Source organism: Aspergillus karnatakaensis (genome assembly GCF_047715665.1).
Source record: "Aspergillus karnatakaensis strain CBS 102800 unplaced genomic scaffold BJY04scaffold_61, whole genome shotgun sequence".
In the NCBI taxonomy this organism is placed as follows: domain Eukaryota; kingdom Fungi; phylum Ascomycota; class Eurotiomycetes; order Eurotiales; family Aspergillaceae; genus Aspergillus; species Aspergillus karnatakaensis.
Window position 1 is genome coordinate 19,791 of NW_027395773.1, and position 25,775 is coordinate 45,565.

The window sequence follows — 25,775 nt, forward strand, 5'->3', positions numbered from 1 at the left end:
AGAACTTATTAAGGTACCCGAAACCCTAATTAAAAACCTTATTTAAAAAGGATTTAAGGATCTTTTTAGACTACCAGGTAATAGAAAAAGGCCTAACTTTATAAAATAAAATTACCAAGAATATAGGAGAACTAAGATTAAGCAAGAATAATAACAGCTCTAGTAACAAATCACGTTTTAATATTACTATATCCGGCTAACATGCTAGGACAGGACTAATAAGGATTAGGTAGTATATAAATAGTTCTATAATAAATACTTATAATTCTACGGAGCCTGCAGGCGAGACAACAAAGACTATTATAATAACCTAAGAGAAACTAGCAAAAAGCGAAGAAGCCTACTTAACTATAAATACTACTACTACTAATAATATGATTGCAAGTACTATATTAAATACCCTAAGCACGACTAATAACCATAGGTTACTTGCTATAAATAAAGGTGCCTAGTACCATAACACGACGTCCTAAAGGACCTGGCGGAGTATAGCCCGGTCGCACCTAGATATATAAAAGATAACACGGAGTATTTATGCCACCATATAAATTACACGTGTAAAGGGTACAAGAAATACCCGGACTATATATTTGAAATATAGCTCTACTATTATAAAATACCATATCTCTACTATAATACGAGAAAAAAAGAGGCAGGACTAGTACTAATACTACCATAGCATAGCAGGGCGCCCGACTAGGAACTAGAATCTTTAAAAAATAATAAACTAGCCTCGCCGGGATTCTTAATAGTAATATAACAAGAATAATACCTTAAATTATTAATTTAGGTCAACGGATAGCTAGCAAATACTATAATTAACTTAAAAGCAACTAGTAATTTTATGAACCCTAAATTCATGAACTTTTATAAACTACTAAACATAAGGAAAAAAGTACCCACGCTAATTAATAGATTAAATAGCAAGAACCTAGGAACTCTTAAACTAATAATCAAATCAGTACCGCTACTTATAGTAGTATATAAGAAATACTACAAACTAAGTTTCGACGTGACCTTTTTAGGCAAGTATAATATAGTATTAAGGATCCCGTGGCTTAAGAATTATAACCTAGATATTAATTAGAGCAAGAAAATACTTTAATAAAAAAAAAATACTTATAAATAAGAAAGAAGGTACTAGTTAGGGCTAGTAGCTAGTAACGCGCTTAGAATAAGGTTAAGCAGGCAGTTAACTAATCTATAAGGAGGTTAGTACCTAGAGGTAATTATATAACCCTAGAAAAAAAAAATCTAGTTATTTCTATTATTATAGTAACAAAGTAACTATTAGAAAAAGTATAATTAATAAATATTCCTAGTTAGGCTACTAGTAAAACAAGATAATATTATAAAATTATTAAAAATAAAGAAAAAGATAAGGAGGAAGCTTAATAGCTAGTAGCAGTCACGAGTAATACTAAACTACTCTAGAAAGTCCTAAAAGAGTATAGTTAATTTCGAGATATTTTTAGGAAACCTAAGAACCCGGCGCTACTACCACACGGGCCCTATAACCATATTATACCTATTTAGAAAGGAAAAGTATTAGATTACTAATAAATAATCCTACTAAATAATAAATATAATAGGTTGCTAAAAGAATATATCAACGCTAAAGAACTTATTAGGATTATCCGAAAGTTAAAGTCTCTAATAAGACACGGGGTCCTATTCGTCCCAAAAAAGGGAGAAAAAAAATAACTTTATATTAATTACTAACTACTTAATAATATAATAATCAAGGATCGGTACCCTTTACCTTTAATTAATAATATCCAGGACAGACTACACGGAGCAAAATAGTTCACGAAACTCGATATAACCAACGCGTATTACTATATCAGGATTAAGGAAGGAAAAGAATAGAAAACTATTTTTAAGATAAAATAGGGTTTTTATAAATACTAGGTTATACTATTCGGGCTAACTAATACACTAGTATTATTCTAGTAGTATATTAAAAAAGTACTATAGAAGGTTCTGCCAAGATATACGTGTATATATATTAATAATATTATTATTTATTCGGAAACCTTCGAGTAATATATACTAGATATGCAAGAAATACTAATAGAACTATAAAAAGTAAACCTTAAATACAAGCTTAAGAAATGCGAATTCTATATTAAAGAAATAAAGTTTTTGGGGTACTAGATTACCAAGGACGGGATCCAGGCAGAAGCATTAAAGGTTAAAGTAATTTAGAAGTGGCCTACGCCAAGGAACCTTAAAAAACTATAATAATTTATTAGTCTACTAAACTATTACTAATATTATATTAAAGGGTACGCCTATAAAATAAAACCCTTATTTAAACTATTAAAAAAAGACGTCCTATACAAGTAAATAAATAAGTAATAACAGGCTTTTAAAAGGGCAAAGAAAAACCTAACTAATTTACTAGTTCGGAAGTAGTATAATCCTGCTCTACTTATAGTAGTAAAAATAGATATATTAAACTATACTTTAGGGGCTATAATAACCTAAACCAGAACTAATAGCAAGAAAAAATTAGTAGCTTTCTATTTAAGAAAGTTCACGCTACTAGAAGTAAATTATAATATCTATAATAAAGAACTACTAGTTATTATAGTAGTATTTAAATATTAAAAAATCTATTTAGAAGGTATAAGGTACTAAGTTATAGTCAGGTCTAATTACAAGAATCTAACTTACTTTATAATAACTAAAGTATTAATAAGAAGACAAGCTAGATAAGCTAAACTACTATTATAGTTCGACTATAAGATAGTATATTACAAGAGGACTAAGAATACGCAGGTAGACGCCCTTAACTAAAGACTAGACTATAAAAATAAAAAAAAAAGTCTGAAACTAGTAATCCTGCGAGTTAATAAAGATAGAATACTTAGAAATAACCTAATAATCCTAGCCACGATAATAGAAGTTAGCGGACTAGAAATCCTAGATAAGGTTAAGAAAACCCTAAAAAATAATAAACTTATGTAACAAATCCTAGAAGCGTTAAATAACAAGATCAAGTACCAAGATAACATAATCTAAATTAAGGGATTAATTTATATCCTACTTACGCTGATTAACAAGATTATTTTATTATATTATAATAGTCTAACAGAAGGACATTTTAGAATTAATAAAATATGCGAAAAGATCGCGAGAAACTATTATATTAAAAACATAAAGAAAAAAGTTAAAAGATATATTAGCAAATATAAAAGCTATATTAGGAATAAGCCTGCGAGGCACGCTTTATATAAGAAATTACAGAACCCAGAAATACTAACAAAACCATAAAAATAGATTATAATCAACTTCGTGGGTCCTTTATTAATTATAATATTAGGGAGGGACTATCTTGTAGTTATCACAGACAGACTTATAAAATATATTTACCTAATACTAATAATAATAATTATAACTGCAAGGGACATAAGTGTAAGGACACGCGAACGTCCTGCCAGTGCTGACTCAGCCGCGGGCTGACTAAGCGTATACTGACTTCAGAATCCTCGTGAAGTGAGATTCTGAACCTCAGCGTTAATCTACACTATTTCCGCGATCCTTGAAAACAGCCCTTATTTCCTTATTAGGTTCCCGAGTCTTAAATACGCTAATTTAACCAAGCCTATAAGAAACCCCTTTCTCATAATTTTAATGCTTAACCCCCGCGAATCGGCCTATTCATAATGTTAGAGGAATTAAGGAGATCCTCGCGGTTAGCTTAAACCCCTGAGGGAATAGGTTAAGTACCCCCCGCGGAACAGGATAATTCTACCGCGAGTACTTCCCTAGTAGAGGGGCCTACACCCAGCGAGACTCTTATCCTTAAGTTATAAACGGCCGGCGAGGAACCGCTAATTATTAAAGAATAGCGCGCTATAATACTCGAGCATAAGCTTACTACTTGTAAATAGCTTGCTAAGCTTAATATACTTAAGTCTCGCAAGCATGCCTGTTAACTATCTAAAATAGTTTATAAGAGCCTTATAAAAAAATGTTTGCCTGGAGTCTGCCTGCTATTAAAGAGTATACTTTACTTAACTACTAACTATACTAACTACTAGATATTCCGCGACTAGATAAACGTGCTCGCGAAGATAAACTAGTTTGACGAAGAGGACAAGGTAGACTATATAGTACTCTACCTAGATAATATACTTATTATCTTATAAGGAGATAAAAGCTCGCGTAAATACTATAAAAAAGATTAGGATAGTCTATGTAACTTTCTTAAGGAGTAACTAGAAAACCTGTAAAATAGACTTTAGGAATCCTAGTCTGCTATTCTCCGCGCTCGCATGAAGCCTAATAAGGAGACTGAATTCGCGTACCTTAAGTAGTTTAATAAGATAATTAGCGAACTAGGTAAGGATGCGAAGGACCCCGAGCTAATCTAGCTTTATATATTTTATAAATTATTACCTTACAAGACTTAATAGCGACTCTACGAACAGCTAGAGATACTATATAAATAATAAGACCTTATAAACATAGCTGTTAAGCTTCAACCTCTAATCCGCGCTAGTACTAATAATAGCTCGCGAAGATTAAATAATAGCAGCCCTAGCCCCGCGAGAGGGCGTAATAGTAGCCGTGGATATGGTGGTTCCTACCCTCTAGGAGAGTATTTGTAAGGGCCACCTAGCAGTCCTGCTAGGAACTAAGGTTCACAAAATAAATATTTTAAACTGCTCGCTGACTAGGTAGGATCCCGCGAAGGAAGGTTTAGGGATTAAAACGCCTGTTACAAGTGCCACAAGAGTAGGTACTAGGCGAAGAATTACCCCGCGCAGGAGGAGAGTTAATCCTTTACGTAGGAAGACCTTACTATCCATACTTACGCGGAAGACTAAGGGTTTAAGGGGACCTTAAGCAAGTACTTTTACCAAGCTCCTCTGCTAGAGGTGGCCGCAGGTAGTCCTTCGCGAGAGTACTTTAGTACTCTTTCTACTAAGTATCTTCGCCAAGCTCCTCTGCTAGAGGTGGCCGCGGTTAATATCTTAGCAAGGAAACCTAAGGTCTTACCCGCTGGTACTAAGCTATTCGCGGAGCGGAAGTGGCTTCCTGCCTTGGTTAAGCTTAGTAATAGCGTCGTTCATGTCACGCGAGCGTTAGTGGACAGTGGTAGTATAGTAAATATTATACCCGCGATGCTAGCGAAGCAAGCAGGCTAGAAGATATTACCACAACAGGTTTATACGTTAATAGTAAATAACCAGGAACTCTAGAATAAAAAAGTAGTAGAGGCTGAGATAGAGCTTAAGAACTTTTATAAAGTCTAGAAAGTTTTCTGTAAGCTAGCTATATCCTTACTAGATATCTTAGAGCCTTTCTTAAGTATTATTTAAATAGAACTCTATGACCTAGAGACCTGCTGGGCGGATAGGATCCTAAACTTCCATAATAATTCCTCCTTAGATATCTTTATAGTTACCGCGGAAGAGATAGGTACTACTTGTGATCTATTATAGATATAAGTTCTCTAGGTTAGCGCGATCTAAATAGACGAACTATTAGCAGAAAATATCCCTAAGTAGTATTATAAATTTATAAATATCTTCTCGGACCGCGAATTAGAGGAATTACTTTTATATTATAAAGGAGTTAACTTGCAGATTAAACTAGAAAAAGGCAAGGAACTACTATTTAGCCCCTTATATAATTACTCCCCCCGCGAAGTACTAGCTATTCGCGAGTATATCTTAATAATACTCGCGAAGGGGTGGATCTAATTATCTAAGTCGCCTGCAGGAGCACTATTACTCTACACGCTGAAGAAGAATAGTAATATCCATATATACGCGGACTACTATGGGCTAAATACTATTATTATCAAGAACTAGTATCTATTATTATTAATAGACAAGATAATTAGGAGACTTAGCAGGGCTAAGTAATTTAGTTAATTTAACCTCCGTGATGCGTTTAATTAGATTTGTATTACTCGTGGGCATAAGTAGAAGATGGCTTTCCAGATAAAATATAAGTTATATAAATACTGTGTAATACTATTTAGTTTGACGAACGCCCTTATAGTGTTCTAAGGATTTGCGAACTAGGTATTCCGTAATATCCTAGACGTGTATATTATTATATACCTAGATAATATAATTATGTTCTCGCAGACGCTAGAGGAATATTATTAATAGGTGAAGAAAGTCTTTAGTAGATTACGCGAGGCGAGTCTATACTACAAGCAAAGTAAATATAGCTTTATAATAACTAAGATTAACTTTCTTAGGTACGTGATCATATTAAAGGGTATTAAGATAGAACCCTCGCGGGTAAGTATTATTATAGAGTGGCCTATACCTAGGACCGCTCGTGATATTCTTATATTTATTAGCTTCGCGAATTAGTACTACTGTTTTATAGAGAAGTACTCTTGTCTTATAGCTTTACTTATAGATTTATTAAGGAAGTCTAGTAGGTAAGATACCCTGCAGTCTATTAAGAGTCCTAAGGATATTATAATAGATAAAGCTCGCGAATCGTTCTAGAAGATTAAGGAAGCTTTTTGTAAGATAGTGAAGCTAACTTATTAGAATAAGTTCCTTCCCACGCGGTTAGAGAGTAATACTTCCGGCCAGGTAGTCTATAGTATATTAACCTAGCTATAAAAAAACGGCGCGTGGCGCCTAGTAGTATTCTTTTTTAAGAAGATAACTACTGCCGAGTATAACTATAGTATTAGCGAGCAAGAACTTCTAGCTATTATAAAATTATTCCGCGAGTGGCAGCACTACCTAGAGGGTAGTCGCGAGGAAATAAAAGTTATTATAGATTATAAAGTATTATAGAACTTTTAGTCATGGACTAAAGCTCTCTCGCAAATGTAGATCTATTAGTCCTAGTTCTTAACGGGATTTAGATTTAAGATAATTTACCGCGCGGGTAAGCTTAACCCGGCAGACGGCCTGTCGCGCAGGGCAGACTATATAGAATCTGCTTATTATAAGGATAAGCTAGAGCACCGAGAGCGTGCTCTTAGCAAGCTACAGAATTAGCTTGGCCTATCTGCGAAGTAGGCTGTGGCCATAGTGCTGGCTTTAGAACAGATACTTGTACTATAAGAGTCAGGCAAGGGACTAGTCGCAAGGATCGCGACAGTTAATAGATCTGATACTAGGTAATATTAGATTACGCGGGTAACGGCCCGGCGTATCTCGCACGGCGAAGGACTGTTTCGCGAGGACCCTTCTATTAAGTTACTTAAGAAGCTTCTAACACTACTAGAAAATAATCTTATTACGCGAGACGTCCGCAAAGGCCTAGTAAATCCTAATAATAAGTATATTATGCTTAAAGGGGGCAGATTAGAGCTAAGCCTCTGGTCGGATAAGGATAGTATACTCTATTATAAAGGAAAGATATATATCCCGGACTAGTATTTCCTGCGCCTTAAGATACTCGCGAAGCTCTATAATAATTCTTTAGCGGGATACTTTACCTTAAAAAAAACCTAAGAACTAGTCCGTCGGCGATTCTGGTAGCCGCATGTATATAAGTTTATTAAGGAATATTATTAGAGCTGCGCGGTATGCTTAGGCGCGAGGGTTAAGTATAGTAAGTAGCAGGGCTTGCTACAGCCCTTGCTAGTCCCCGCGGGGACATAAGAATAGATTAGTATAGATTTTATCACTAATCTACTAGCTAGCGCGGGGATCACAGATCCTGACCAGCAGCTATACAACATGATTTTTATTATTATTAATTATTTAAGCAAGATAGCTTATTTTATCCTCGTTCGCAAGACGATTAAGGGAGCACAGCTCGCGGAGATAATATTTTATAAAGTAATTTACTTATATAGAGTACCCGCGAATATTATAATAGACTGCGGATCAGTCTTCGCACTAGGGTTCTAGTCTAACTTAATATACTATCTTAAGATTAAGTAGTTATTAAGTACCGCGTACTATCTGTAGATAGATAGCTAGATAGAATACCTAAATAGTATCTTAGAATAGTACCTGTAAAGTTATATTAATTTTAACTAGGATAACTAGGTTAATTTCTTACCGCTCGCGGAGTTTGTATATAATAACTTGGAGTAGGTATTAATAAGTACTACTCTATTTTATATAGAGATAAGCAAGCACCCTCGCGTGCTTGTACTAGATACCTAACTAGATATCTAGGATATCGCGGAGAAGGGTACCATAGATTATATAGCTCGGCTATAAGAAATCCGTGAAGGCGTTATTAAGGCTTTAGAGAAGGCCCGCGAGTACTAAAAGAAGTACTATAATAAGAAGCGCATTGCTAAAACCTTTAAGGTTAGCGAGTATATATGGGTTAGCGCGAAGAACTAGTCTTTAGCGCGATTATCTTGCAAGCTAGACATACTATTCCACGGAGCTTGGCAAGTTATTAAACGTGTTAGATAAAATGCGTACTATTTAGACTTGCCTGCGAGGCTAGACGTCCATAATATCTTCTATGTTTTAATGCTTCGCGAGCATTAGGAAATAGAAGGAGTTAATTTTATAAAATAGTTTCTTATGCGCCCTGCGGAGGCAGATAGCGGTCGCTATATACCTAAAACTATCCTTATAAGGGAAAGAGATAAGAATAGTCGTGGATAGCTGTACTAAGTTAAATAGAAAAGGTACAAGCCAGGCAAGAATAATATTACGTGGGAGCCTGCGAGCTACTTAAGGCATCTACAGATATTCAAGAAATTTATAAGAGAAGTTAAAGCAGCAGAAAAACCTTTAAATTTCGTAGTAATAATACTGCGGAAGGATAAAAACTAGGCTACTAAGAATATTTATATACCCGGCCTAAAACAAACTCCACGAACAAACACCCAAAAATAAAAAGCACAAGCAGGGCGAGGTATTATTACTATGCATAGTTACGCTAGCAGGTTAGTAGCTAGTATTATCGCAAGCTTAAGGAGCATCGCGGGCCTGTCACGTGCTTTAATAAGAGGCATGGTATGCAAGGTACCCAAATCTAATAATAAAGCTTTATCCGCGGAAGTAAGGCTCTCTTTATTAGACTGCTCCTAATTAAAAATATACTAATAAGCTTATATAGTACCCAGGCAAAGTTAGACTAATACCTGGTTCTTACTACACAAGTAAGTAAGAAATACTACAGTAAAGGCAGTTATTATACTTCTACCTAATCCCACTAGAAATATATTCCGCGAATATAGGCCTACGCCTTGTAGTACCCGCGAATAATAAAATATATTCTATATACTTATCTCCAAGTAGTGGTTTGCGGCTAGCACGGGTAACAAGGATAGCCTCGCGAGTTTAATACTATTTAACAAGCTAGTTAGTAGATAATTTACTATAGAAGCGGACGTGTTAATATACTAGAGTAAAGATCCACGCGCGCTCCCGGAGAGATAGGGGCTTAAGTCCTGTTTAAGAAGCTAGACCTAGTAGCGTAACCGCGGTAGCAGGTATTAAACTAGGCGGTATAACCTGCGGCTAGTTACCTTATATACTAGGATAGTTAACAAGCTGAGCCGTAGCCTAGTTATTAATAAACGCAGCTACTAAAGATAGCGTGTCCTAGGCGGCTTTTAGGAATAAGCCCGCGGGGCTAGGGAGAGTTATAATAAGAAGGTTAGCAGGCAGCTAGTCAGAAGTTAGCTTTACTTATTAGGAGTTCTTTTATAAAGCCTTATAAAGCTTAATAGAGTACTTACCTAAGCTGCGGGCTAATAATAAATATTTATTATAGTGACTATAAGTATCCCGCGTGTTATAGTCCGGGGAGGAAGGCGGTTAATAGTATTAGCCCGCGGCTATATTACTAAATAGCCACGCTCGAGAGTTAATAAGTTATTTAAAAGGTTTAGCCCTTGCTAAGCAGCAGGAGAGATACTAAAGGCGGGGAAGGCGGGAGTAGAAGCGGCTATTATTATATTCGCGGACTACTTAAGATTAGCTAATGCCTTCCTAAAGCAAGAAACAAGCGAGGTGATCGCAGAAGCGAGGTGATCGCAGAAGCGAGGTGATCGCAGAAGCGAGGTGATCGCTGAGAAACAGGCGAGGTGATTGCAGAAGCGAGGTGATCGCTGAGAAACAGGCGAGGTGATCGCAGAAGCGAGGTAATCGCTAAGAAACAGGCGAGGTATTGCTCGCGAGCAACGAAAACAACGCTCGTACAGCAGGCAAGCAACACAAGGCAAGAAATTAATAAAAGATTAATAAATTGCGAAGGGAATTAATAAAGAACATGTACTTACTATTTAGTTTAGTACGCGAGGTTGTGGAGGGGAAGAAGAGAAGAGAAAAGTTAGAGAGGAAGAGGTCTTATATAGGCGTTGTTCCTTCAGAAAGTAAGGTAAAGTTAAACTTTACCCACGCGATTACCTAACAGAGGTACTTAGGCAAGCTTCACCCTATATATATATACTTGCGGAGCATGTACTACCCTCGCAAAGCCCTTATAAAATAATACTTTACCTAATATTTACTTCGCGCTTTACTTTACTTTATAAATACTTCGCGGGGCTGTACTAGCTATAAAAGCCGCTCGCGAAGGATACTAACATAACTATACTATCCGCGAAGGATAAGAGTCTGTATATTACCGCATAGTGGTTAGTTACCCGCGAGAAGGCTTTTTCCTTTCTTGCAGTAGCTTTTCCCTCCGCGAAAAGATTTTGCTAGCTATACAGGATTTTTACTAGCGCTTGCTAAGCATGTATCTAGATTAGATAGCAAGAACCCCCGGCCTTGGGGACTAAGGCCTGCGAAGGGGGAGGGTAACTATAAAGACACGCGAATATCCTGCCAGTACTAACTCAGCCGCGGGCTGACTAAGCATACACTAACTTCAGAATCCTCGTGAAGCGAGATTCTAAACCTCAGCGTTAATCTACACTATTTCCGCGATCCTTGAAAACAGCCCTTATTTCCTTATTAGGTTCCCGAGTCTTGAATACGCTGATTCAACCAAGCCTATGAGAAACCCCTTTCTCACAATAAGTTACCTATTTATTAATACTATTATTATAAATTATAGCACGCTAAAATATATTATATTAAATAGAGATAAACTATTTACTATAAAATTCTAGAAATCAGTTACAGACTAAATAAGGATCAAGCTATAAATAACTACTATATACTAACCATAATCTAATAGACAAATAAAAAAAATAAACTAAACTATCAAGCAATATTTACGACATTATATAAACTATATATAAGATAACTAGGAAGATAACCTACTAATAGCCTAGTTCGCGTATAATAATTTAGTTTATAATATAACTAGTATAACACTATTTAAAGCTAATTACAGGTATTACCTAAGCATATATAGGGAACTATTATAAAAGGAACTAATAGCTAAAGAAGCTAACCTCTTTATAAATAGGTTAAAGATAATCTAGGCCTAACTATTAAGAAACTTGGAATTTGTTAACATATAAATAGCAACTTATTATAACAAGAAAAGATCTAAGGGACCAGATCTAGAAAAGGGGGGGAAGGTCTTCCTCCTATAATAAAATATTAAAATAAAATAACCAAGTATAAAGCTAGACCACGTCCGCTTAGGACTATTTAAAATTAAGAAGTAACTAGGACTAGTTAATTATCAACTAAAGCTACTAGCTTTAATAAAATATATATACCTAGTTTTCTATATCTTATTATTAGAACCAGTACCTATTAACGCCAAACTTACTAAATATATAGAGATTAAAGAAATAAACAAAGTAAAATATAAAGTTAAAAAAATTCTAAACCACAAGCAAGTTAGCGGCAAAATAAGATACCTAGTAAAGTAAAAAGGATATAATACCTCTAAAAATACCTAGGAACCTATTAAGAACCTGACGGGTTGCTAGAAGAAGGTTTAGGAGTACTACTAGGGATCTTAAAAGTAGAAAAGTCTATGTTCTACTAGAATATCAGGGACCTAATTATCTGATTTAGACTAGTTAAATCTAAAATCGCGGCGAGCTAAGTAGCCTCGTGCTTATTAACAAGGCGCTCTAGCTCCTAGTAATCCTTAGTAGTTAACAAATCCTTTTTTTTAAGTTACTCGAGAAGAGCGCTGTCGTGGGCCAGTATCTTAGCACCACGCTCCTTATTATACTTTTTTATATAGTGCAGGCGCTTAATCTTTGCTATCACTCGCTCTAACTTTTTTTCCGCAGCATCTAGCTTAGTAGAATACTTGTTATTATTCTATTTTATTTTGTTCTAATCATGCTTGTTATAGAAATATTTTTCGTACTTATAACTAAGGCGGGTGTACCGCGCGTAGTTCTTACCTGACGAACTTATAATACAAGAAGAACTAGCAAGAGCATAACGTTTGCAAGGATTATTAACAGGGGTACCTTCTTTCTTAATAAAGTTAGCCTAGAGCACAAATTTGTTGTAACAGGGACGTTTAGCTTTTAAGGTCTTAGCAACTCGGGATATTATAAACTATCACGAAGGTAGGAAAAAGAGGGAAACTTACTAAAGGACGGGAACCTACGCTACTTATGCTTCTCGGGACGAAAAGTAAAAAGAGGGGGAATAGTATTAAAAACCTAGCAAGGCAGGGTTATAAGACAGAAACAGGGACAGCTATTCTGGTTAGGATAGCTAGAAAGAAAAAATAACAGGTTAGTTAGAACTGCAGTTACGGGAGGATAATAGTTTATAAAGGACCGCCGCTAGGGGAGGATAGTAGTTTGTGAAGGACTGCTATTAAGGAAAGGATTACTATTAGAAAGGGACGGTAGTCACGGGATAATAACTATTATCCTAGGATAATAGTCTGGTATACTTTAGTAGTAAGCTACTAAGCGGGTAGAAAGGAGCTAAGGTAAGCCGCAGGTCACGTAAGACTACTATAGGGACTACTATAAGGCATGGTAGTTAGGAAGGTAATTACCAAGAACTACTATAGGAACTACTAATAAGGGTTAGTAGTTAGGATAGTAGTTAAGACAAAAAATATTTAAAGGATGCTTATTACCACTATATCTAGTCTTATTTATTCTTTGTGATTAATATAAATTATTATCTTAAAGTTACTTTTAAAATAGTAACACACTCGAACAAACTACTTTATAAGTATTTTACTTGTAGGATACTTGGCCTTGCCTACTTTAACTAAGCTTAACCCTAACTATAACTAGTCTTTATACTAGTTAGACGTGAAGCTATTTAGGAAGAAAGGGTTAAGTAAGTCAAGCGTTGCGAGCTTACAAGAGGTTACCAGGGTTAGGAAGACGCAGAGAGGTCTGTTCTTCCGTAACACTTACCTAGTTAGTAAGTAGTTTAAAATATTTATTTTATAGATCTTAATTTCTAGCAGGATTATTAGATAGCCTTTATAAATATTTTTTGAAAAAGTAAAAATTATTATATTTATAATTATTATTTTACCTTCTTATAGGGCTAGGGCTGCTATTATTTAATCTTTAGAAACTATTATTAATACTAGTATAGATTAGAGATTAAAGCTTAATAACTATATTTATAAAATCTTATTGTTTATATAATATTTTTAGCTATTTATAGAGTTACTATTAAGTCTTATAAAGTAATAATTTATAAAATATATAAAGCTAGATTAATTTAAGATCTTTTATATTTTTATTTAGTTTATTAATTCTTTCATTAAATTATTTAAGGTATATAAATCTAGTCTCCTTATTAGGTTTTATATAAGTATAGAAAATAATAAACTAGGATTTTTAAAATTTATTTTATTGGTTTTCTAGTTATTTTTTAAAAAAGTTATATAAACTATCTTAACTTTTTTTATAATAATCATGTAAGTTTTTATTTTTTTATAAAATAATAAGTATACTATTTAAATAAAGTATTATATAATCTATCTTATCCTTTTTAGTAAACTAATCTATTTCTATAAGTATATTTATTTAGTTATAAAATATCTAGTAATTAGTATAATTAATAATTAAGTAAAGTATACTTTTTAATAATAAATAGACTCTAAGTAAATTTTTCTTTATAAGACTTTTATAAATTATTTTAAATAATTAATAAATATACTTATAAAATTTAAGTATATTAAATTCAATAAGCTATTTATAAGTAATAAGCTTATACTTAAATATTATTTCTTAATAGTTAATAATTTCTTACTAGTTATTTATAACTTAAGAGTAAAAATCTTATTAAATATAAACCTTTTTATTAATAAAATACTTATCATAAAATTATCTTATTTTATAAAAAATATTTAACTTATTTCTTTAGGGGTTCAAATTAATTATAAGAATTTTCTTAATTTTTTTAATATTATAAATAAACTAATTCACAGGGGTTAAGTATTAAAATTATAAGAATAAGGGTTCTTATATACTTAGTTAAGTTAGTATATCCAGGATTTAAAGGCTTAATAAAGAAATAAGGACTATTTTTAAAGATTATATAAATAATATAAATTAATATTAAGGTTTAGAATCTTACTTTATAAGAATTTTAAAGTTAGTATATACTTAGTTAGCGTATAGCTAAGTCAGCACTAGCAGGATATTTGCGTGTCCTTACATTACTTATAAATAATAATTAAAATAAATAATTTTTTAAACTAGGGATTATATAATAAAATATAAATTAAATAAAAGTTTTTTTAGCTAAGGAATACTTATTACTAGGTAATTAAATAAAATAATTATTAAAACTAGATTTATTACTTTTCCTACTCTTAAGTAAGAATTTCTTTATAAAACTAGTATTAAGTTTAATTATATACTTTTTTTAATAGTTTTATATAAATTTAATATTAATAGTAATATATATATATTACTCTAATCCTTTATTATAGCTATACTAATATAATAGCTTATTTATTTAAATAAGGATAATAAGAACTAGTATATTTAATATATAAAAAATATATAAATTATTTAATTACTAAATAATCTCTGCCTAGCTAGCTATAATTTAAATAATAAATTAATTGTTTTATAACTTAAGGAAATATTTTTTTTATAAATATATTATAATTTTTCTTAAAATAAATACTATACTAGTACTAGTAATATATAATAATTTATAATATAAGAATCTTCTTAAATAGCTAGTATTTTATAATAAAATATAAATAAATAAAAGCTAAATATAGATAAAAATATAATATTAAATAAAGAAATCAATAAAAAAACTTAAAAAAATTAAAATTAAATTTAAATTTTTAAGCTAGACTAGCCCTTATTTATTTTATTTAATAATATAACTAATTTATTATTTTTATATATATCTATTTTAGTTTATTCTTTACTAAATTTTTAATAAAATCTTAATTAATTTTAATATAATATTATATATTTACCTAATATTTATAAGCTTTAAAATTTTAGAATTTATAATTTAAGTAACTAATTTATATTTAATAAAAATTTAAGTTATAATATATGATAAATTTTATAAATACTTTACTTAAGAAAATTAAATTATTTCAAAATAAGTTAATTAATTAGTACTAATCCTTTATTAAATCTTAGAGCTATACTAATACCCTTTCTTAATACTTGTAGAATAGAATAAAAATATAAAAAGAAAAGAAAGGAATCTATTAGTACCTTATTTATATATATAAAAGAGGTACCAAGGCGTCACATGACCACGCGCAGTCTACGCAGCGTGGTCCGTGACAACATAACTGGAAAACGGGGGTAGTCCGTGCATAGCAACCGCAAATCCAGATATTACTTCTCTGTCCCATGCCACAACATGCTAACGCGCCGGTGGTTTCTCAATCCTGCTGCGCTCCCGGTTCTAGTATTACATAGACCAAGACATATAAGTCATCCTACTCGTAGCATATCAGGATTTAGAACAGCCAAAGGGAAAGAAAGGCCCACCAGTCATTGTAGGCATAGGACAGGAAAGGGTTACTCGCTCTTAACACAGAATATAATGCATTTCTCAGGGCATACATGTTTAGATTTATAAACAAAGTCATGTTTGGGGATAAAGTACAGTCCGCGTTTCTCTTACCACTGAGTCCCAGTGAGATTGTCGGATGCAGTGCAGCATAACAGGACTAGAATAAAGAGCAAACGATGATAATGACAAGAAAGTTCAGCCAAGCTCCATCCCTAGGGTACCGTAGCGGAGGTCCGAAGGTAGGAAATTGATCCGGCCTTGTTTATTCTAGACAGCACGACAGTCGGTCTTGAAGGAACTGATATCGTTGTTCCATGTGGACGGGATGACGGGCCAGTGCTCGTCGTGGCACGACTTCTGCGGCTTCCAATCGGGGTTCTTGGTCTGGCAGCCGGGGCTGTCGTACAAGGTTACGCAGCATCGGGTCGTCCTCTCTGTGTTGAAAGCGTAGTAGTGAATTGACGAGATCTTGTTGTTCAAGGGGTCGACGTTGTTGAAGCACTTGCTACCAGTACCGCCAGGCCCGCTCCAGGTAACTTCGTGACCCTTATAGTTGTTGTCCTCGTAAAACCGGATTCGCCAGGCATCGGCGGAGGTGAGAAGGAGGGCGGAGGCCGCGTTGAAAAGGAGTGAAAATTTCATTCTGTCTGCTTGTTTGAGGATGGAGTAGCGTATGCTTGGACGGGGTAGTTTGAAAATAGGGGGGAATAAGCTGGGTTAAAAGAGTGACTGTTATCAGGGAAATGAGTGACCATCCTTCTCAGACAAAAGTATGCAAAGATCAGCGCATGTCTGGCTTCTTATATGCTCTTCCCTCCCGGGGTTGTAGAGAGCGTGTTTGCTTTCTCAAGCTCTCCAAACAGGTGGAAGATGAATACGAGGTTTCGGCAGCAGCCTGTGGCTATATTTGGTCTTCGTTGGCCGCTATGGCTGCAGGTACGAGGCGCGGCGCCTGACGAACACGAGAATATACGAGGGTATACGAATCTCATGGTTGCGTGCGCGGATCTACTAAGTTGATTCGAAGGGCTTCCCTCCCTAATTCAGGTAATGAAACCGAGTCTCCCATTTCCAACACACTAGTTACAGTGGGGTGAATCGCTCCCCAAGCGCGCGCTGGCGACGGAGTGTCAATACAAACGAAATCACCACACAGAGAGCTTCAGAATAGTGTGAAGTCCTCATCAAAGTCACTGCCGTCACACTCGAACAGATCGATTGCAATAGTATCGCTGGGTGCGACTCTGGCAGTACCACGACCAAGGTCAGGACGAATGCTGCGATAAATCGCAAAGTCGGCAACGGGATCGCCAGGTTGATTGGGAATGTTGGGTCATTTGCCGAGTACTTCAAGGTCAACAGACATCTCGAGCAGGAGGTGTTGGCCGGAGTTGGTGGTGCTGAGGCAACAACATGGGAAATCTCAGCTGTTACCTACTGCAGTGCTTGTCCGTACACATCTCGTCGTCTTTTGGCCGGATCTCGAGCACGGCTGACAGAGTACCTCCACGAGAAGAAAAAACCCATACTTATACATTCCGATGCATCCAACATTAGCTTCCGCAAAAATTGAACTCGTGGAACGTGCAGGCCTCAAAGTCATCATGTCCTTCAACCTGCTCCAGAAAGATGCTGTAGATGTCGTCTTCGACTACCGCCTCCCAGCCGTTGCGAATGGGTTTACCAAGGCGTATCCGAGTAACATATCAAGCGCACGTTTGACTGCTTCGTGGTAGGGAAATCGACGAATATCTGCTGCAACTTGCTCAACAGCGGCAAATCGTCATCAGTTTACATATGTCCGGCAAACCGACCAACGCAGATGCCGAGTCCAGGTTCCTTGTAGTGTTTACTACTTTCGGTAAGTAGCCCCAGATGCTGAACCGGGGATGCCCGGGGGCACAATGATTTTGGTGGCTTTGAAGATTTCTGTTTCTTGTGAATTGTATTGTGTCATCATGATGTTTTAGTTATCTATGTTGACTCAATAATACGACCTTTCCATACCCAGCAGGTTTTTGCATGGGGCTGGGGACATCTCATAATCCATAATACTTACGATCATTCTAGTGCTCTTACGGAGGCCTTGTTGACCATTGCGTTTGTCTGAAGTCCTCCCTCTCCTTCCACCAACTAGCACTCAGCCCTGCTTAGCACCGCTCCTTGAAGACCGCGACAGCATCACTCTATAGTTATATATGACAAGTGCCAGCCTCTGGGGACTCTGATAGGAGTAGAACTTCGAATGGAATGGTTATATGCATGATGGTCTCTTCTCATCTTATCAAACTCGCCGACAATCCAACTCCACTTAACCCAAAGTTTTCACCCAAAGTTTTCATATTATTTTATGATTTCGTTCTACCGCATACACTCGTTACTACCTATGATCCCTCCACTCAAACTTCTGGTTCACCTTGATCTGCAGTGGGATCCCATCCTGCGAGCCATCAGACCTCGCACTGGAAGTGTCATCGTTCCTCCCTTGTGGACCATCTCCCCTTCCCACATTGGTAGTGAGATAAATCTCGTCCTCCTCAGGACGGAAATGGCCCTTCTTGCCAGGAGCAGCGCGGTACGCGGACCGGTTCGCGGATGCTATCATACTATCGTCCCCAGTTCTGGGCGTGATAGCCTTGCTGTTCTTTGCGCTCGCAGAGTAGCGATTGCTGTTGAAGAGCCCTCTCCCTCGCAGCTGCGGAATCTGTCGGAGTAGTGGGCGGAGAGTGGGCAGACAGGCGCTGACGATGCCAATACAGGGCTCGACGTTTGACCAGATCATGGCGTCGCCGATGACCCAGGTGATATCCACTGAGGAGCCCATCTTGGTGATGGCGTGGATGCGGACACCTGTTGCGACGCACACGCTAAGAGAAGGGAGTTAGTATGAGATGGACACTGGAATAGGGTGGGTAGAAATTACAAGCCCCCGAGAAGGAAGATACCGCTGATCGCCAACTTCTGCGATCTCGGCATCTGCAGTCTCCAGACAATGGGTATCGGGAGACACAAAATGATCACATCAGTGAGCAGATTGGCGACCGCGTTCCACAGATAAAACTGGTATAGATCGATGCGACAAACACCTCCGCTGAGGGGCTCGACCCACTGAGTCCAGTAATAGGATGTTGGCACGCAGGCGACTGAAATGGTAGTGGCCACCGAGATGGTGTATCCGATGGACAGGAAAGCACATATGTAGAGCGACCAGGTGAGACGGAAGATGCGACGGTAGAGAAGTAGAACCGACAATTTGACCATGGGGACGGTCGTCGCATAGAGAATAACATAGGCGAAGATGATCTGCGATAGCCTATGAGCCTCTGGACTGTATGGAATTGTATCGGCGCTGTACTTACCTTCATGCTCAGGACAATATCATTCGGCTCAACCACCCAGATATGTTTGCCTATGCCATATTCACCACCTTGACTCGTTAGTCCCACCTGCATCCTCACGAGCAACAACCTCCGTACCTAGTATACAACATATGCCCGTGCCGTACGCGAAAGACTTCACATAATCTGTTAGTCAAGTCCATCAACCGTTAACAATAGATGGCAACCCGTACCAATGCAACCAGCAGAGACCAATCATCGTATGCCAAAGAGGCCCCTTCCCTGACCATCCTTGCCCAGAACCGCAGGCCCACGAAAACTGTAGCAATCGCCATCATAGCGCCGACCGTGCCATTGTTTTGAGTGATGCGATTTGCGCTCAAATCAAGACCCTCAGGGGTCGGTCCAATAATGAGCTCCGACATGCAGGACTAGCACCGTAGGCAGTTTGTTTCCGTTCCACGGTGCTGGAAAGAAAGACAGGCAACCCCGAGACTTTAAACCGGCCGTTCGAGCGGAACTTTTTTCCATGCCAAAGACACAAGCGATAAGTTGAGGGTTGTCATGTCGATCTTCCCCCACAGAAAGGATCGGGACAGGAGAAAATTAATCTCGGTTATACCTACACATTTGCCTTTCTTGATCGATTCGGCCCGAGGAAAAGCTACAGTACCTGGGCCGCCAGGATTGTCACTTGTCAGAGATTTCTCTGTCTGCCAATGGGGAGGAGTGCCAAACATCATTCTCACTGCCAATGCTCGCTTAAATCTACACCTGTGGAGATCGGGCCGCATCAGCACCAGGCCTTGCGGGCCAGAAACCACTTTCGTAACTATTTCCGACTACCTACGTAACAGACTGGCAAACGTAGCCCTGCAACTTCCCACTAGTCGGTAATAGTACCCTTAACCACGGCCTGCACGCTTAACCCGCCCTTGTCTGGCCACGGGGTGCCAAAGTCGCGTGCAAACTCGATGTTCTCCTCGGGTGTTTCATAGATCTCGATTTCGAAACGGCGAACCAGGGTGGCAATCACAAGGAAGAGTTCTGCCCACGCCAGGCTATACACGATGGGTTAGATACGTTACCAGAGGGTTCGGTCGGTGACTCACTTCAGACCAACACACATCCGCGTTCCCTTGGAAAAATTTACGAGATATTTTTCAAGACGCTGGCCCTTCGCCGCTGCTCGTTGCCATCGCTCAGGATCGAACTCGTGTGGGTTGGGGAAGATCTCGGGGTCCATCAGGATGAGGCAGTGGGTTTCGCTGACGGGAGTCTGTGTATAGTAGTTACCGCTGGTTAGTCTCTGCTGCAGTGATAGCACTCGACGCTGCGATCAACTGACTCCAGGTGGGATGGTGTATCCATTGTATATTAAAGCCTCAGTGGGTGCGACTCGAGCGGATCGGTTGGCGATTCCGGTGGAGAGGCGTAACGATTCATGAACGACCCCCGACTAGACTTGCGTGAGCAGGAGAGACACAGATCAAGGGCAAGGGTGTTAGGAACGCACCAGGTAAGGCAGCTTCTCCAACTCATTCCACCGAGGTCGCGAGTTGGGTGTCGGCATGACAGTCTTTAATTCTTCGCGCAGCTTGTTCCGAATATGGCTCTTGGAGTACAGGTGCCATGCTCCAACTGACAACGTGCGTGCTGTGGTCTCCGTTCCTCCAATAATAAATGCAAAGCCCTCGTTCATGAGACGTTCTGCCGTGCGCAATTCCTGGGGCATTGCCGTGGACGCAAGAGTGTTTATCAGATTGTCGTTCTTCTTTGGCCCTGATAGCCCTGATCGCCCTGATACTTCAGCATTCTTCAAGGCTGTCTCACCGCGCAAGTACAGGTCCCTCTTCTGCTTGGCCAACGCAGCAGCAGGGTGATTAATTGTCTCTAGCACTCTAACAGGTAGTGCGTTCATAATGGTCTGCAAGACAGGGAAGAAGTAGATAAGGTGGGCGCCGCGAAAGAGACCATTAATTCCATCCCTGACACTTGCATTGAACCCTTCCTTATCAAGACTGCCTGGGTTGAAGTCATACACGTATTGGTAAATTGTATCCGAAGTCAATGCGGCGAACCCTGCATCGAGACTAATCACGATATGCGACTTGCATGCCTCTTCAAGGTAGTAATAGAACTTGTCGATTCCCTTGTAAATCAACCACTCGGAATTCTCAATAGCGCGCTTTGAGAAGAATTTATCAGCCGGGGCTCGCCGTACCCTGTGGCTTTCCGCATCGATACTGCTGAATCCCGAACCCGACAATCCAAACTGTGCAACCAGAACGGGGTCCTTTTCGCGCTTTCGGGAGGCTCCTGCGTAGATCTCGTCATAGTAATCAGGGTCCATAATGTGTACTTCGCGGGGATTCATTCGGATAATCGGTCCTATGCCCTCCATGTCAGTGGTCGTCCACAGCGTGGAACCCAAACTGCCTACCATAGATCTCGTGCAGTCGCTTCACCTCCCAAACAAACAGACCCCCGCGGAAGATGTTATGATAGAACTCATAGCCACTAGTAATTGCAGCCAGCTTGGGCCCCGGAATGTGACTCAAGGGGTGGAAATAGAGGCGGTAGATAGACCGCACACCAAGATACAGAATCGCACCAACAGCAATCACTGCTAGGAAGGCCATCGCGACTGTAGCATGCGAAAACTGGTTATCCCACAGAAGGCCAGCAGAGCGATGGATAAATATAACCATGCCCATCACATGTTAACAGTTAAACTACTACCGCACGCCCCCTCGCCCTTTCGCCAGGGGTTTGTGACTTCCCTGGGATGAGATTGGATAGTTCTGTTTCAACGCCACGTTAGACCGTTAAGGTGCCTAAGCGAACCTCACTAGTGCCCAAGTGGCAAGATAGTATCCACAGCCACCGAAGCCAAGCGGAGGATTTCATTTCGAATTAAGATTACCCTCCACAACGCGGATTCGCGGAGTGATGGCACAGACTTGGGAAGTCTAGAATCTCTCCTTAGTCGTCACCTCCATGTTCGAGACCTCTAGCTTTGGTGCAGTGGTTGCGACGCTGGCCATGACGACTTTAAGGCTCACTGACAGCATTTGGAGCAGGGGCCAATGAGTGAAAAGTATATATCACCAAATTTGATACACGAGGTTGCTACTGCTTTTGATTGCCTTATTTTCGATTTACGAATCAATTCCCTGACTATCTTTGAATCCATGGGTACCAGTTATAATTCACACTTCTCCTTAATCGCAAAGATAGATATATCCCCGCGCGCACCGGCTTCAACCTAAAGCGCACGCTACAATCTCTCATATCTCAAATGATCGTCGCTTGCTCAAAGATATATATCCTCGGCGCACGCGCAGTTCTCCAAAATCCCACAGCCTGCGACAAACCGACGGGCTATGTCACATAGCATATAGTATCTGTCGCTGATGCCCAGTGTAGGAATCAAATCTCTCAGCAATCACCAGGTATAGCGGAAGTTCGGCTGTTCCCAATCGGTCAGGTCCATGAGATCGGACTCAAGGATGTGGTGGCGGTCACCCTCGTCCGCGAGGACTAACGAGTGATTGGGCCATACATCAATACAGCCTCAATAACAATCATCATGGCTGCGGTGACAAAATATGCTCGGAAACCAGTCGGATAGCGCGGTGCCTCGGAGCTGATGAAGAACTGCGGCGTGATGATCTGACCGATACAGTATGCGACAAAAACCATGACCTGCAGATGATCAGTTCTCAACTGCAGGAGCGAATGGGGCAAACCTACACTGGCCGTCATCTTCTTGGTGAATCCAGCCACATTCGATGATACCATGGACATGACCATAATATAAGAGACAATGCAGGTAAGCAGCGAGTAGACAGCTCCAAGGCGTGAGAGCTTCATCTCCGAAGGAAGTACTGTGGAGACAGGATATATCAGTTAATGACAGCCAAAGTGACAGGCGGGCTACTCACGGTAAATCAGCACGCTGCCAACCAAGACCGACACGTTGCTAAGGATCATTGCGATGCATCGTCCCTTGCCGAAAAAAGAGCAGACGACGCCACTGGAGAGTCAGGAAGCAAATACCAACTGAGAGGCTGGCGAACTTACGCGAGAACAACAGAAACAAGCTGGACGGCATGTTCTGGCATGGCAATCACGGTCGATTCCACGCTCGTGTACCCGAGACTGGTCAAGATAATCTTATTGAACTGCGACAATCAGCATTGGGAGTCAAGTGAATATCTCAATTGTGCTCATACGGCATTCAATCCGCCACCAGGGATACACTGCAAAAAGACAATGGCGAACATCATCCACACCTGCGGGTCGCGAAGACATTCGATAACCTGATACTTCCTATAATCCTTGTTTTTCACGCCGGTATGGTTTTGTAAGACCTGGGAATCGTTAGCCTTGCGGCTGTCCAACGGCGTAGAGTCCTCGCTTACGCGGGCGACTGCAATCTCCTTCTCTCGCTCCGTCAGGAACCAGGCTGTCATGGGTGAGCCGGGCATGGCGAAGAAGAGAAAAATACCCCAAGCCATCGTAATGGGCCCGAAGATCAGCTACAGATATTGCCATCTGCTCAGGGGTCCGTGGAAATGACCAACCCCATTTGAGACCCCATCACCGATGAACGCTGCTACTGGTCCACCGGCCCACCAAAGGCAAGCCCGCAGCGCGTGCTCTCTGGTTGTGTAGTACTGACCAATAATCAAAGTGAACCCACGGTTGTTTGTTGCCTCGAACAAACCCAGGAAGAACCGGGCAACAGCGAGAGTCGCGAAGTTCTTGGCTCCGGCCGTCGCAGTAACGGATATGCCCCAGAGAAAGACCATCGTGCCAATCTAGCGGCCAATGGGGAGGCGCTGCATAAAGATTGAGTTGGGGTATTGCCAGAGAAGATAGCTGAATGGTGTCAGTATCATGGACAGAGCATTGACAGAGGGTCGACGTACCCGAAGTAGAAAATGGAATTGGTCCAACTGTATTGTTGGCCATGAAGTTTCTATACAGCCATTAAAAAGAATTGATCTTCTTCGAGAAGGGGGAGCTTACCAGATCGTCTCGCAAGCCGTAGACGGCTGCGGTGGAGAGGATCCCCTTGTCGAGGAATGACAACATGTAGGTTGTAAACATCTGGGGATATCTAGTTAGACACAATACTGAACTCCGAGGAGAGTACCCCTACCATTGGGACAAGAATTAGATCCAGTTTCCAGCGGACCCTTGCCTCTTCCTGCTTGCTGTACTCAACGACCAGCTCGCCCTGGAACATCTGCGCTGCATCGTCCCGCGCCTTCAGAGGGGCAGCTGCCTCCACCTGAGGAGCGTTCGTCTCGTGGATTTCTTTCTCTCCCATGTTGATGTACTCGGATGTGGTTGTCAATGCTATCCCTGCTGTTCTATCGATTCAGAGGTGTGGTGTTGGTCGTCTCCTATATACCCCAAGGGTCAACCTCTGCTACCTCGTTCCCCGCATCACGGAAGCAGAGCTTATCATTGCCACGCATGGACTTGACTGTTTGGTACTAGGAGCACAGAGCTAAAGGATGCTTGACATCCTGGATATTCAGTGTATCCGCACTGATTGGATATAGCCCCCGGGGCATGCATGGGGCGCTACCCAAGCTTTACGTCTCTGACATGCCGCCTGTCGCTCATTTTCCAAAGAGAGAAGTTGTGCTTATCTAAATCCTCGCCCAATGTTTGTATCCTTCCGCCTATGCAGCCATCGGCAGCAGGCGAAAGGGTGGTCAGTAATAGCCGAGCTCTCGCTAAACAGCCGACCGCAGGGTCGTCTAGATCAGACACCGTCTGCAGATAAAAGCTTCCCTTGGCAGGATATCAATATGCCTTACAGACTAAGTGAGCAAAAGATGGCACACGACTCTTTCTACCAACACGTGGTTGTCAAGGGACTCCCCTATGACCGAGGACTCTCCTACGGCGAGCAGACCAAGGACAAGATCCAACGCAATGTCGAGTACTATAAGCAGCCAGGGAAACTGGGCCCAAGGTAAATCGCTTTGCTGATTACATGCCAAACATATGTTAACCTCGGTTCTAGTTCCGCTGTTTCCAAAGTCATCTCGGAATGCTACATCCCCGGCTTGAAGCAGTATTGGGCCTCAGGGTGGGAGGAGATGCGCGGTGTGGCTGCTGGGGCAGGGGTGACAGTAGAAGACATAGTTCTCCTTAATGCACGTTACGACCTGTCGCATGTCAAATTTGATGATACCAACGGTATTGAGACCGCAGATGAATGCACCTCAGCCATCATCCTCGGTTCAGCAACTGCCAGTGGCAATGTGCTCACAGCACAGAACTGGGATATGTCTCATCGACTCGTCACGGAAAACGGGGTTGTCTATCTCGAGATTCACCCCGACGCCTCTGAGGGAATACCCTCCATGTTTCTTGTAACCGAGGCTGGCCAGCTTGATCGCTCTGGTTGCAATTCCGCTGGACTGGGGCTGACGGCAAATTCACTGCAGAGTAATATGGACTTGCCCCCTGACCCCACGGTGGCTGGTCCTATGCCTCCTTCTGGTGTCCTCAGGCGGCTTTTCCTCGAGCAATCGGATTACGCCAGCGGGCTAAAGGCTATTGCGCGCACACCGCGCCATGT

General features: G+C 39.8%; 5 protein-coding genes across 5 annotated transcripts; all 5 read right to left on the bottom strand.

Annotated features, from left to right (window-relative positions):
• Positions 1-15,910: 15,910 nt before the first annotated feature.
• On the bottom strand, positions 15,911-16,656 carry BJY04DRAFT_199177 (uncharacterized protein). Its single transcript, XM_073712728.1, has one exon. The coding sequence runs from the start codon at positions 16,467-16,469 to the stop codon at positions 16,095-16,097; it is 375 nt and encodes a 124-aa protein (XP_073566694.1). The 5' UTR covers positions 16,470-16,656; the 3' UTR covers positions 15,911-16,094.
• A 1,477-nt stretch (positions 16,657-18,133) lies between these two features.
• BJY04DRAFT_138127 (uncharacterized protein) lies at positions 18,134-19,605 on the bottom strand. The gene is made up of 5 exons (XM_073708632.1): positions 19,399-19,605; positions 19,304-19,340; positions 19,187-19,254; positions 18,751-19,130; positions 18,134-18,694 (listed from the first exon to the last, which is right to left on the bottom strand). Exons 1-5 carry the CDS (start codon positions 19,588-19,590, stop codon positions 18,208-18,210), a joined length of 1,164 nt encoding a protein of 387 aa, XP_073566695.1. The 5' UTR covers positions 19,591-19,605; the 3' UTR covers positions 18,134-18,207.
• A 62-nt stretch (positions 19,606-19,667) lies between these two features.
• Positions 19,668-21,822, bottom strand: BJY04DRAFT_199180 (cytochrome P450). Its single transcript, XM_073712729.1, has 6 exons — positions 21,609-21,822; positions 20,682-21,556; positions 20,514-20,624; positions 20,278-20,444; positions 19,904-20,226; positions 19,668-19,838 (listed from the first exon to the last, which is right to left on the bottom strand). Exons 1-5 carry the CDS (start codon positions 21,805-21,807, stop codon positions 20,052-20,054), a joined length of 1,527 nt encoding a protein of 508 aa, XP_073566696.1. The 5' UTR covers positions 21,808-21,822; the 3' UTR covers positions 19,668-19,838; positions 19,904-20,051.
• A 791-nt stretch (positions 21,823-22,613) lies between these two features.
• On the bottom strand, positions 22,614-23,658 carry BJY04DRAFT_222557 (major facilitator superfamily domain-containing protein; the record flags this gene model as incomplete). The annotated part of the gene is made up of 7 exons (XM_073717414.1): positions 22,614-22,708; positions 22,789-22,873; positions 22,922-23,055; positions 23,113-23,204; positions 23,252-23,352; positions 23,404-23,541; positions 23,593-23,658. The coding sequence occupies 7 exons, from the start codon at positions 23,656-23,658 to the stop codon at positions 22,614-22,616; spliced, it is 711 nt and encodes a 236-aa protein (XP_073566697.1).
• Positions 23,659-23,991: 333 nt separating this feature from the next.
• Positions 23,992-24,506, bottom strand: BJY04DRAFT_222558 (uncharacterized protein; the record flags this gene model as incomplete). Its single annotated transcript, XM_073717415.1, has 4 exons — positions 23,992-24,052; positions 24,103-24,152; positions 24,203-24,283; positions 24,336-24,506. 4 exons carry the CDS (start codon positions 24,504-24,506, stop codon positions 23,992-23,994), a joined length of 363 nt encoding a protein of 120 aa, XP_073566698.1.
• Between the last annotated feature and the right edge of the window lie 1,269 nt (positions 24,507-25,775).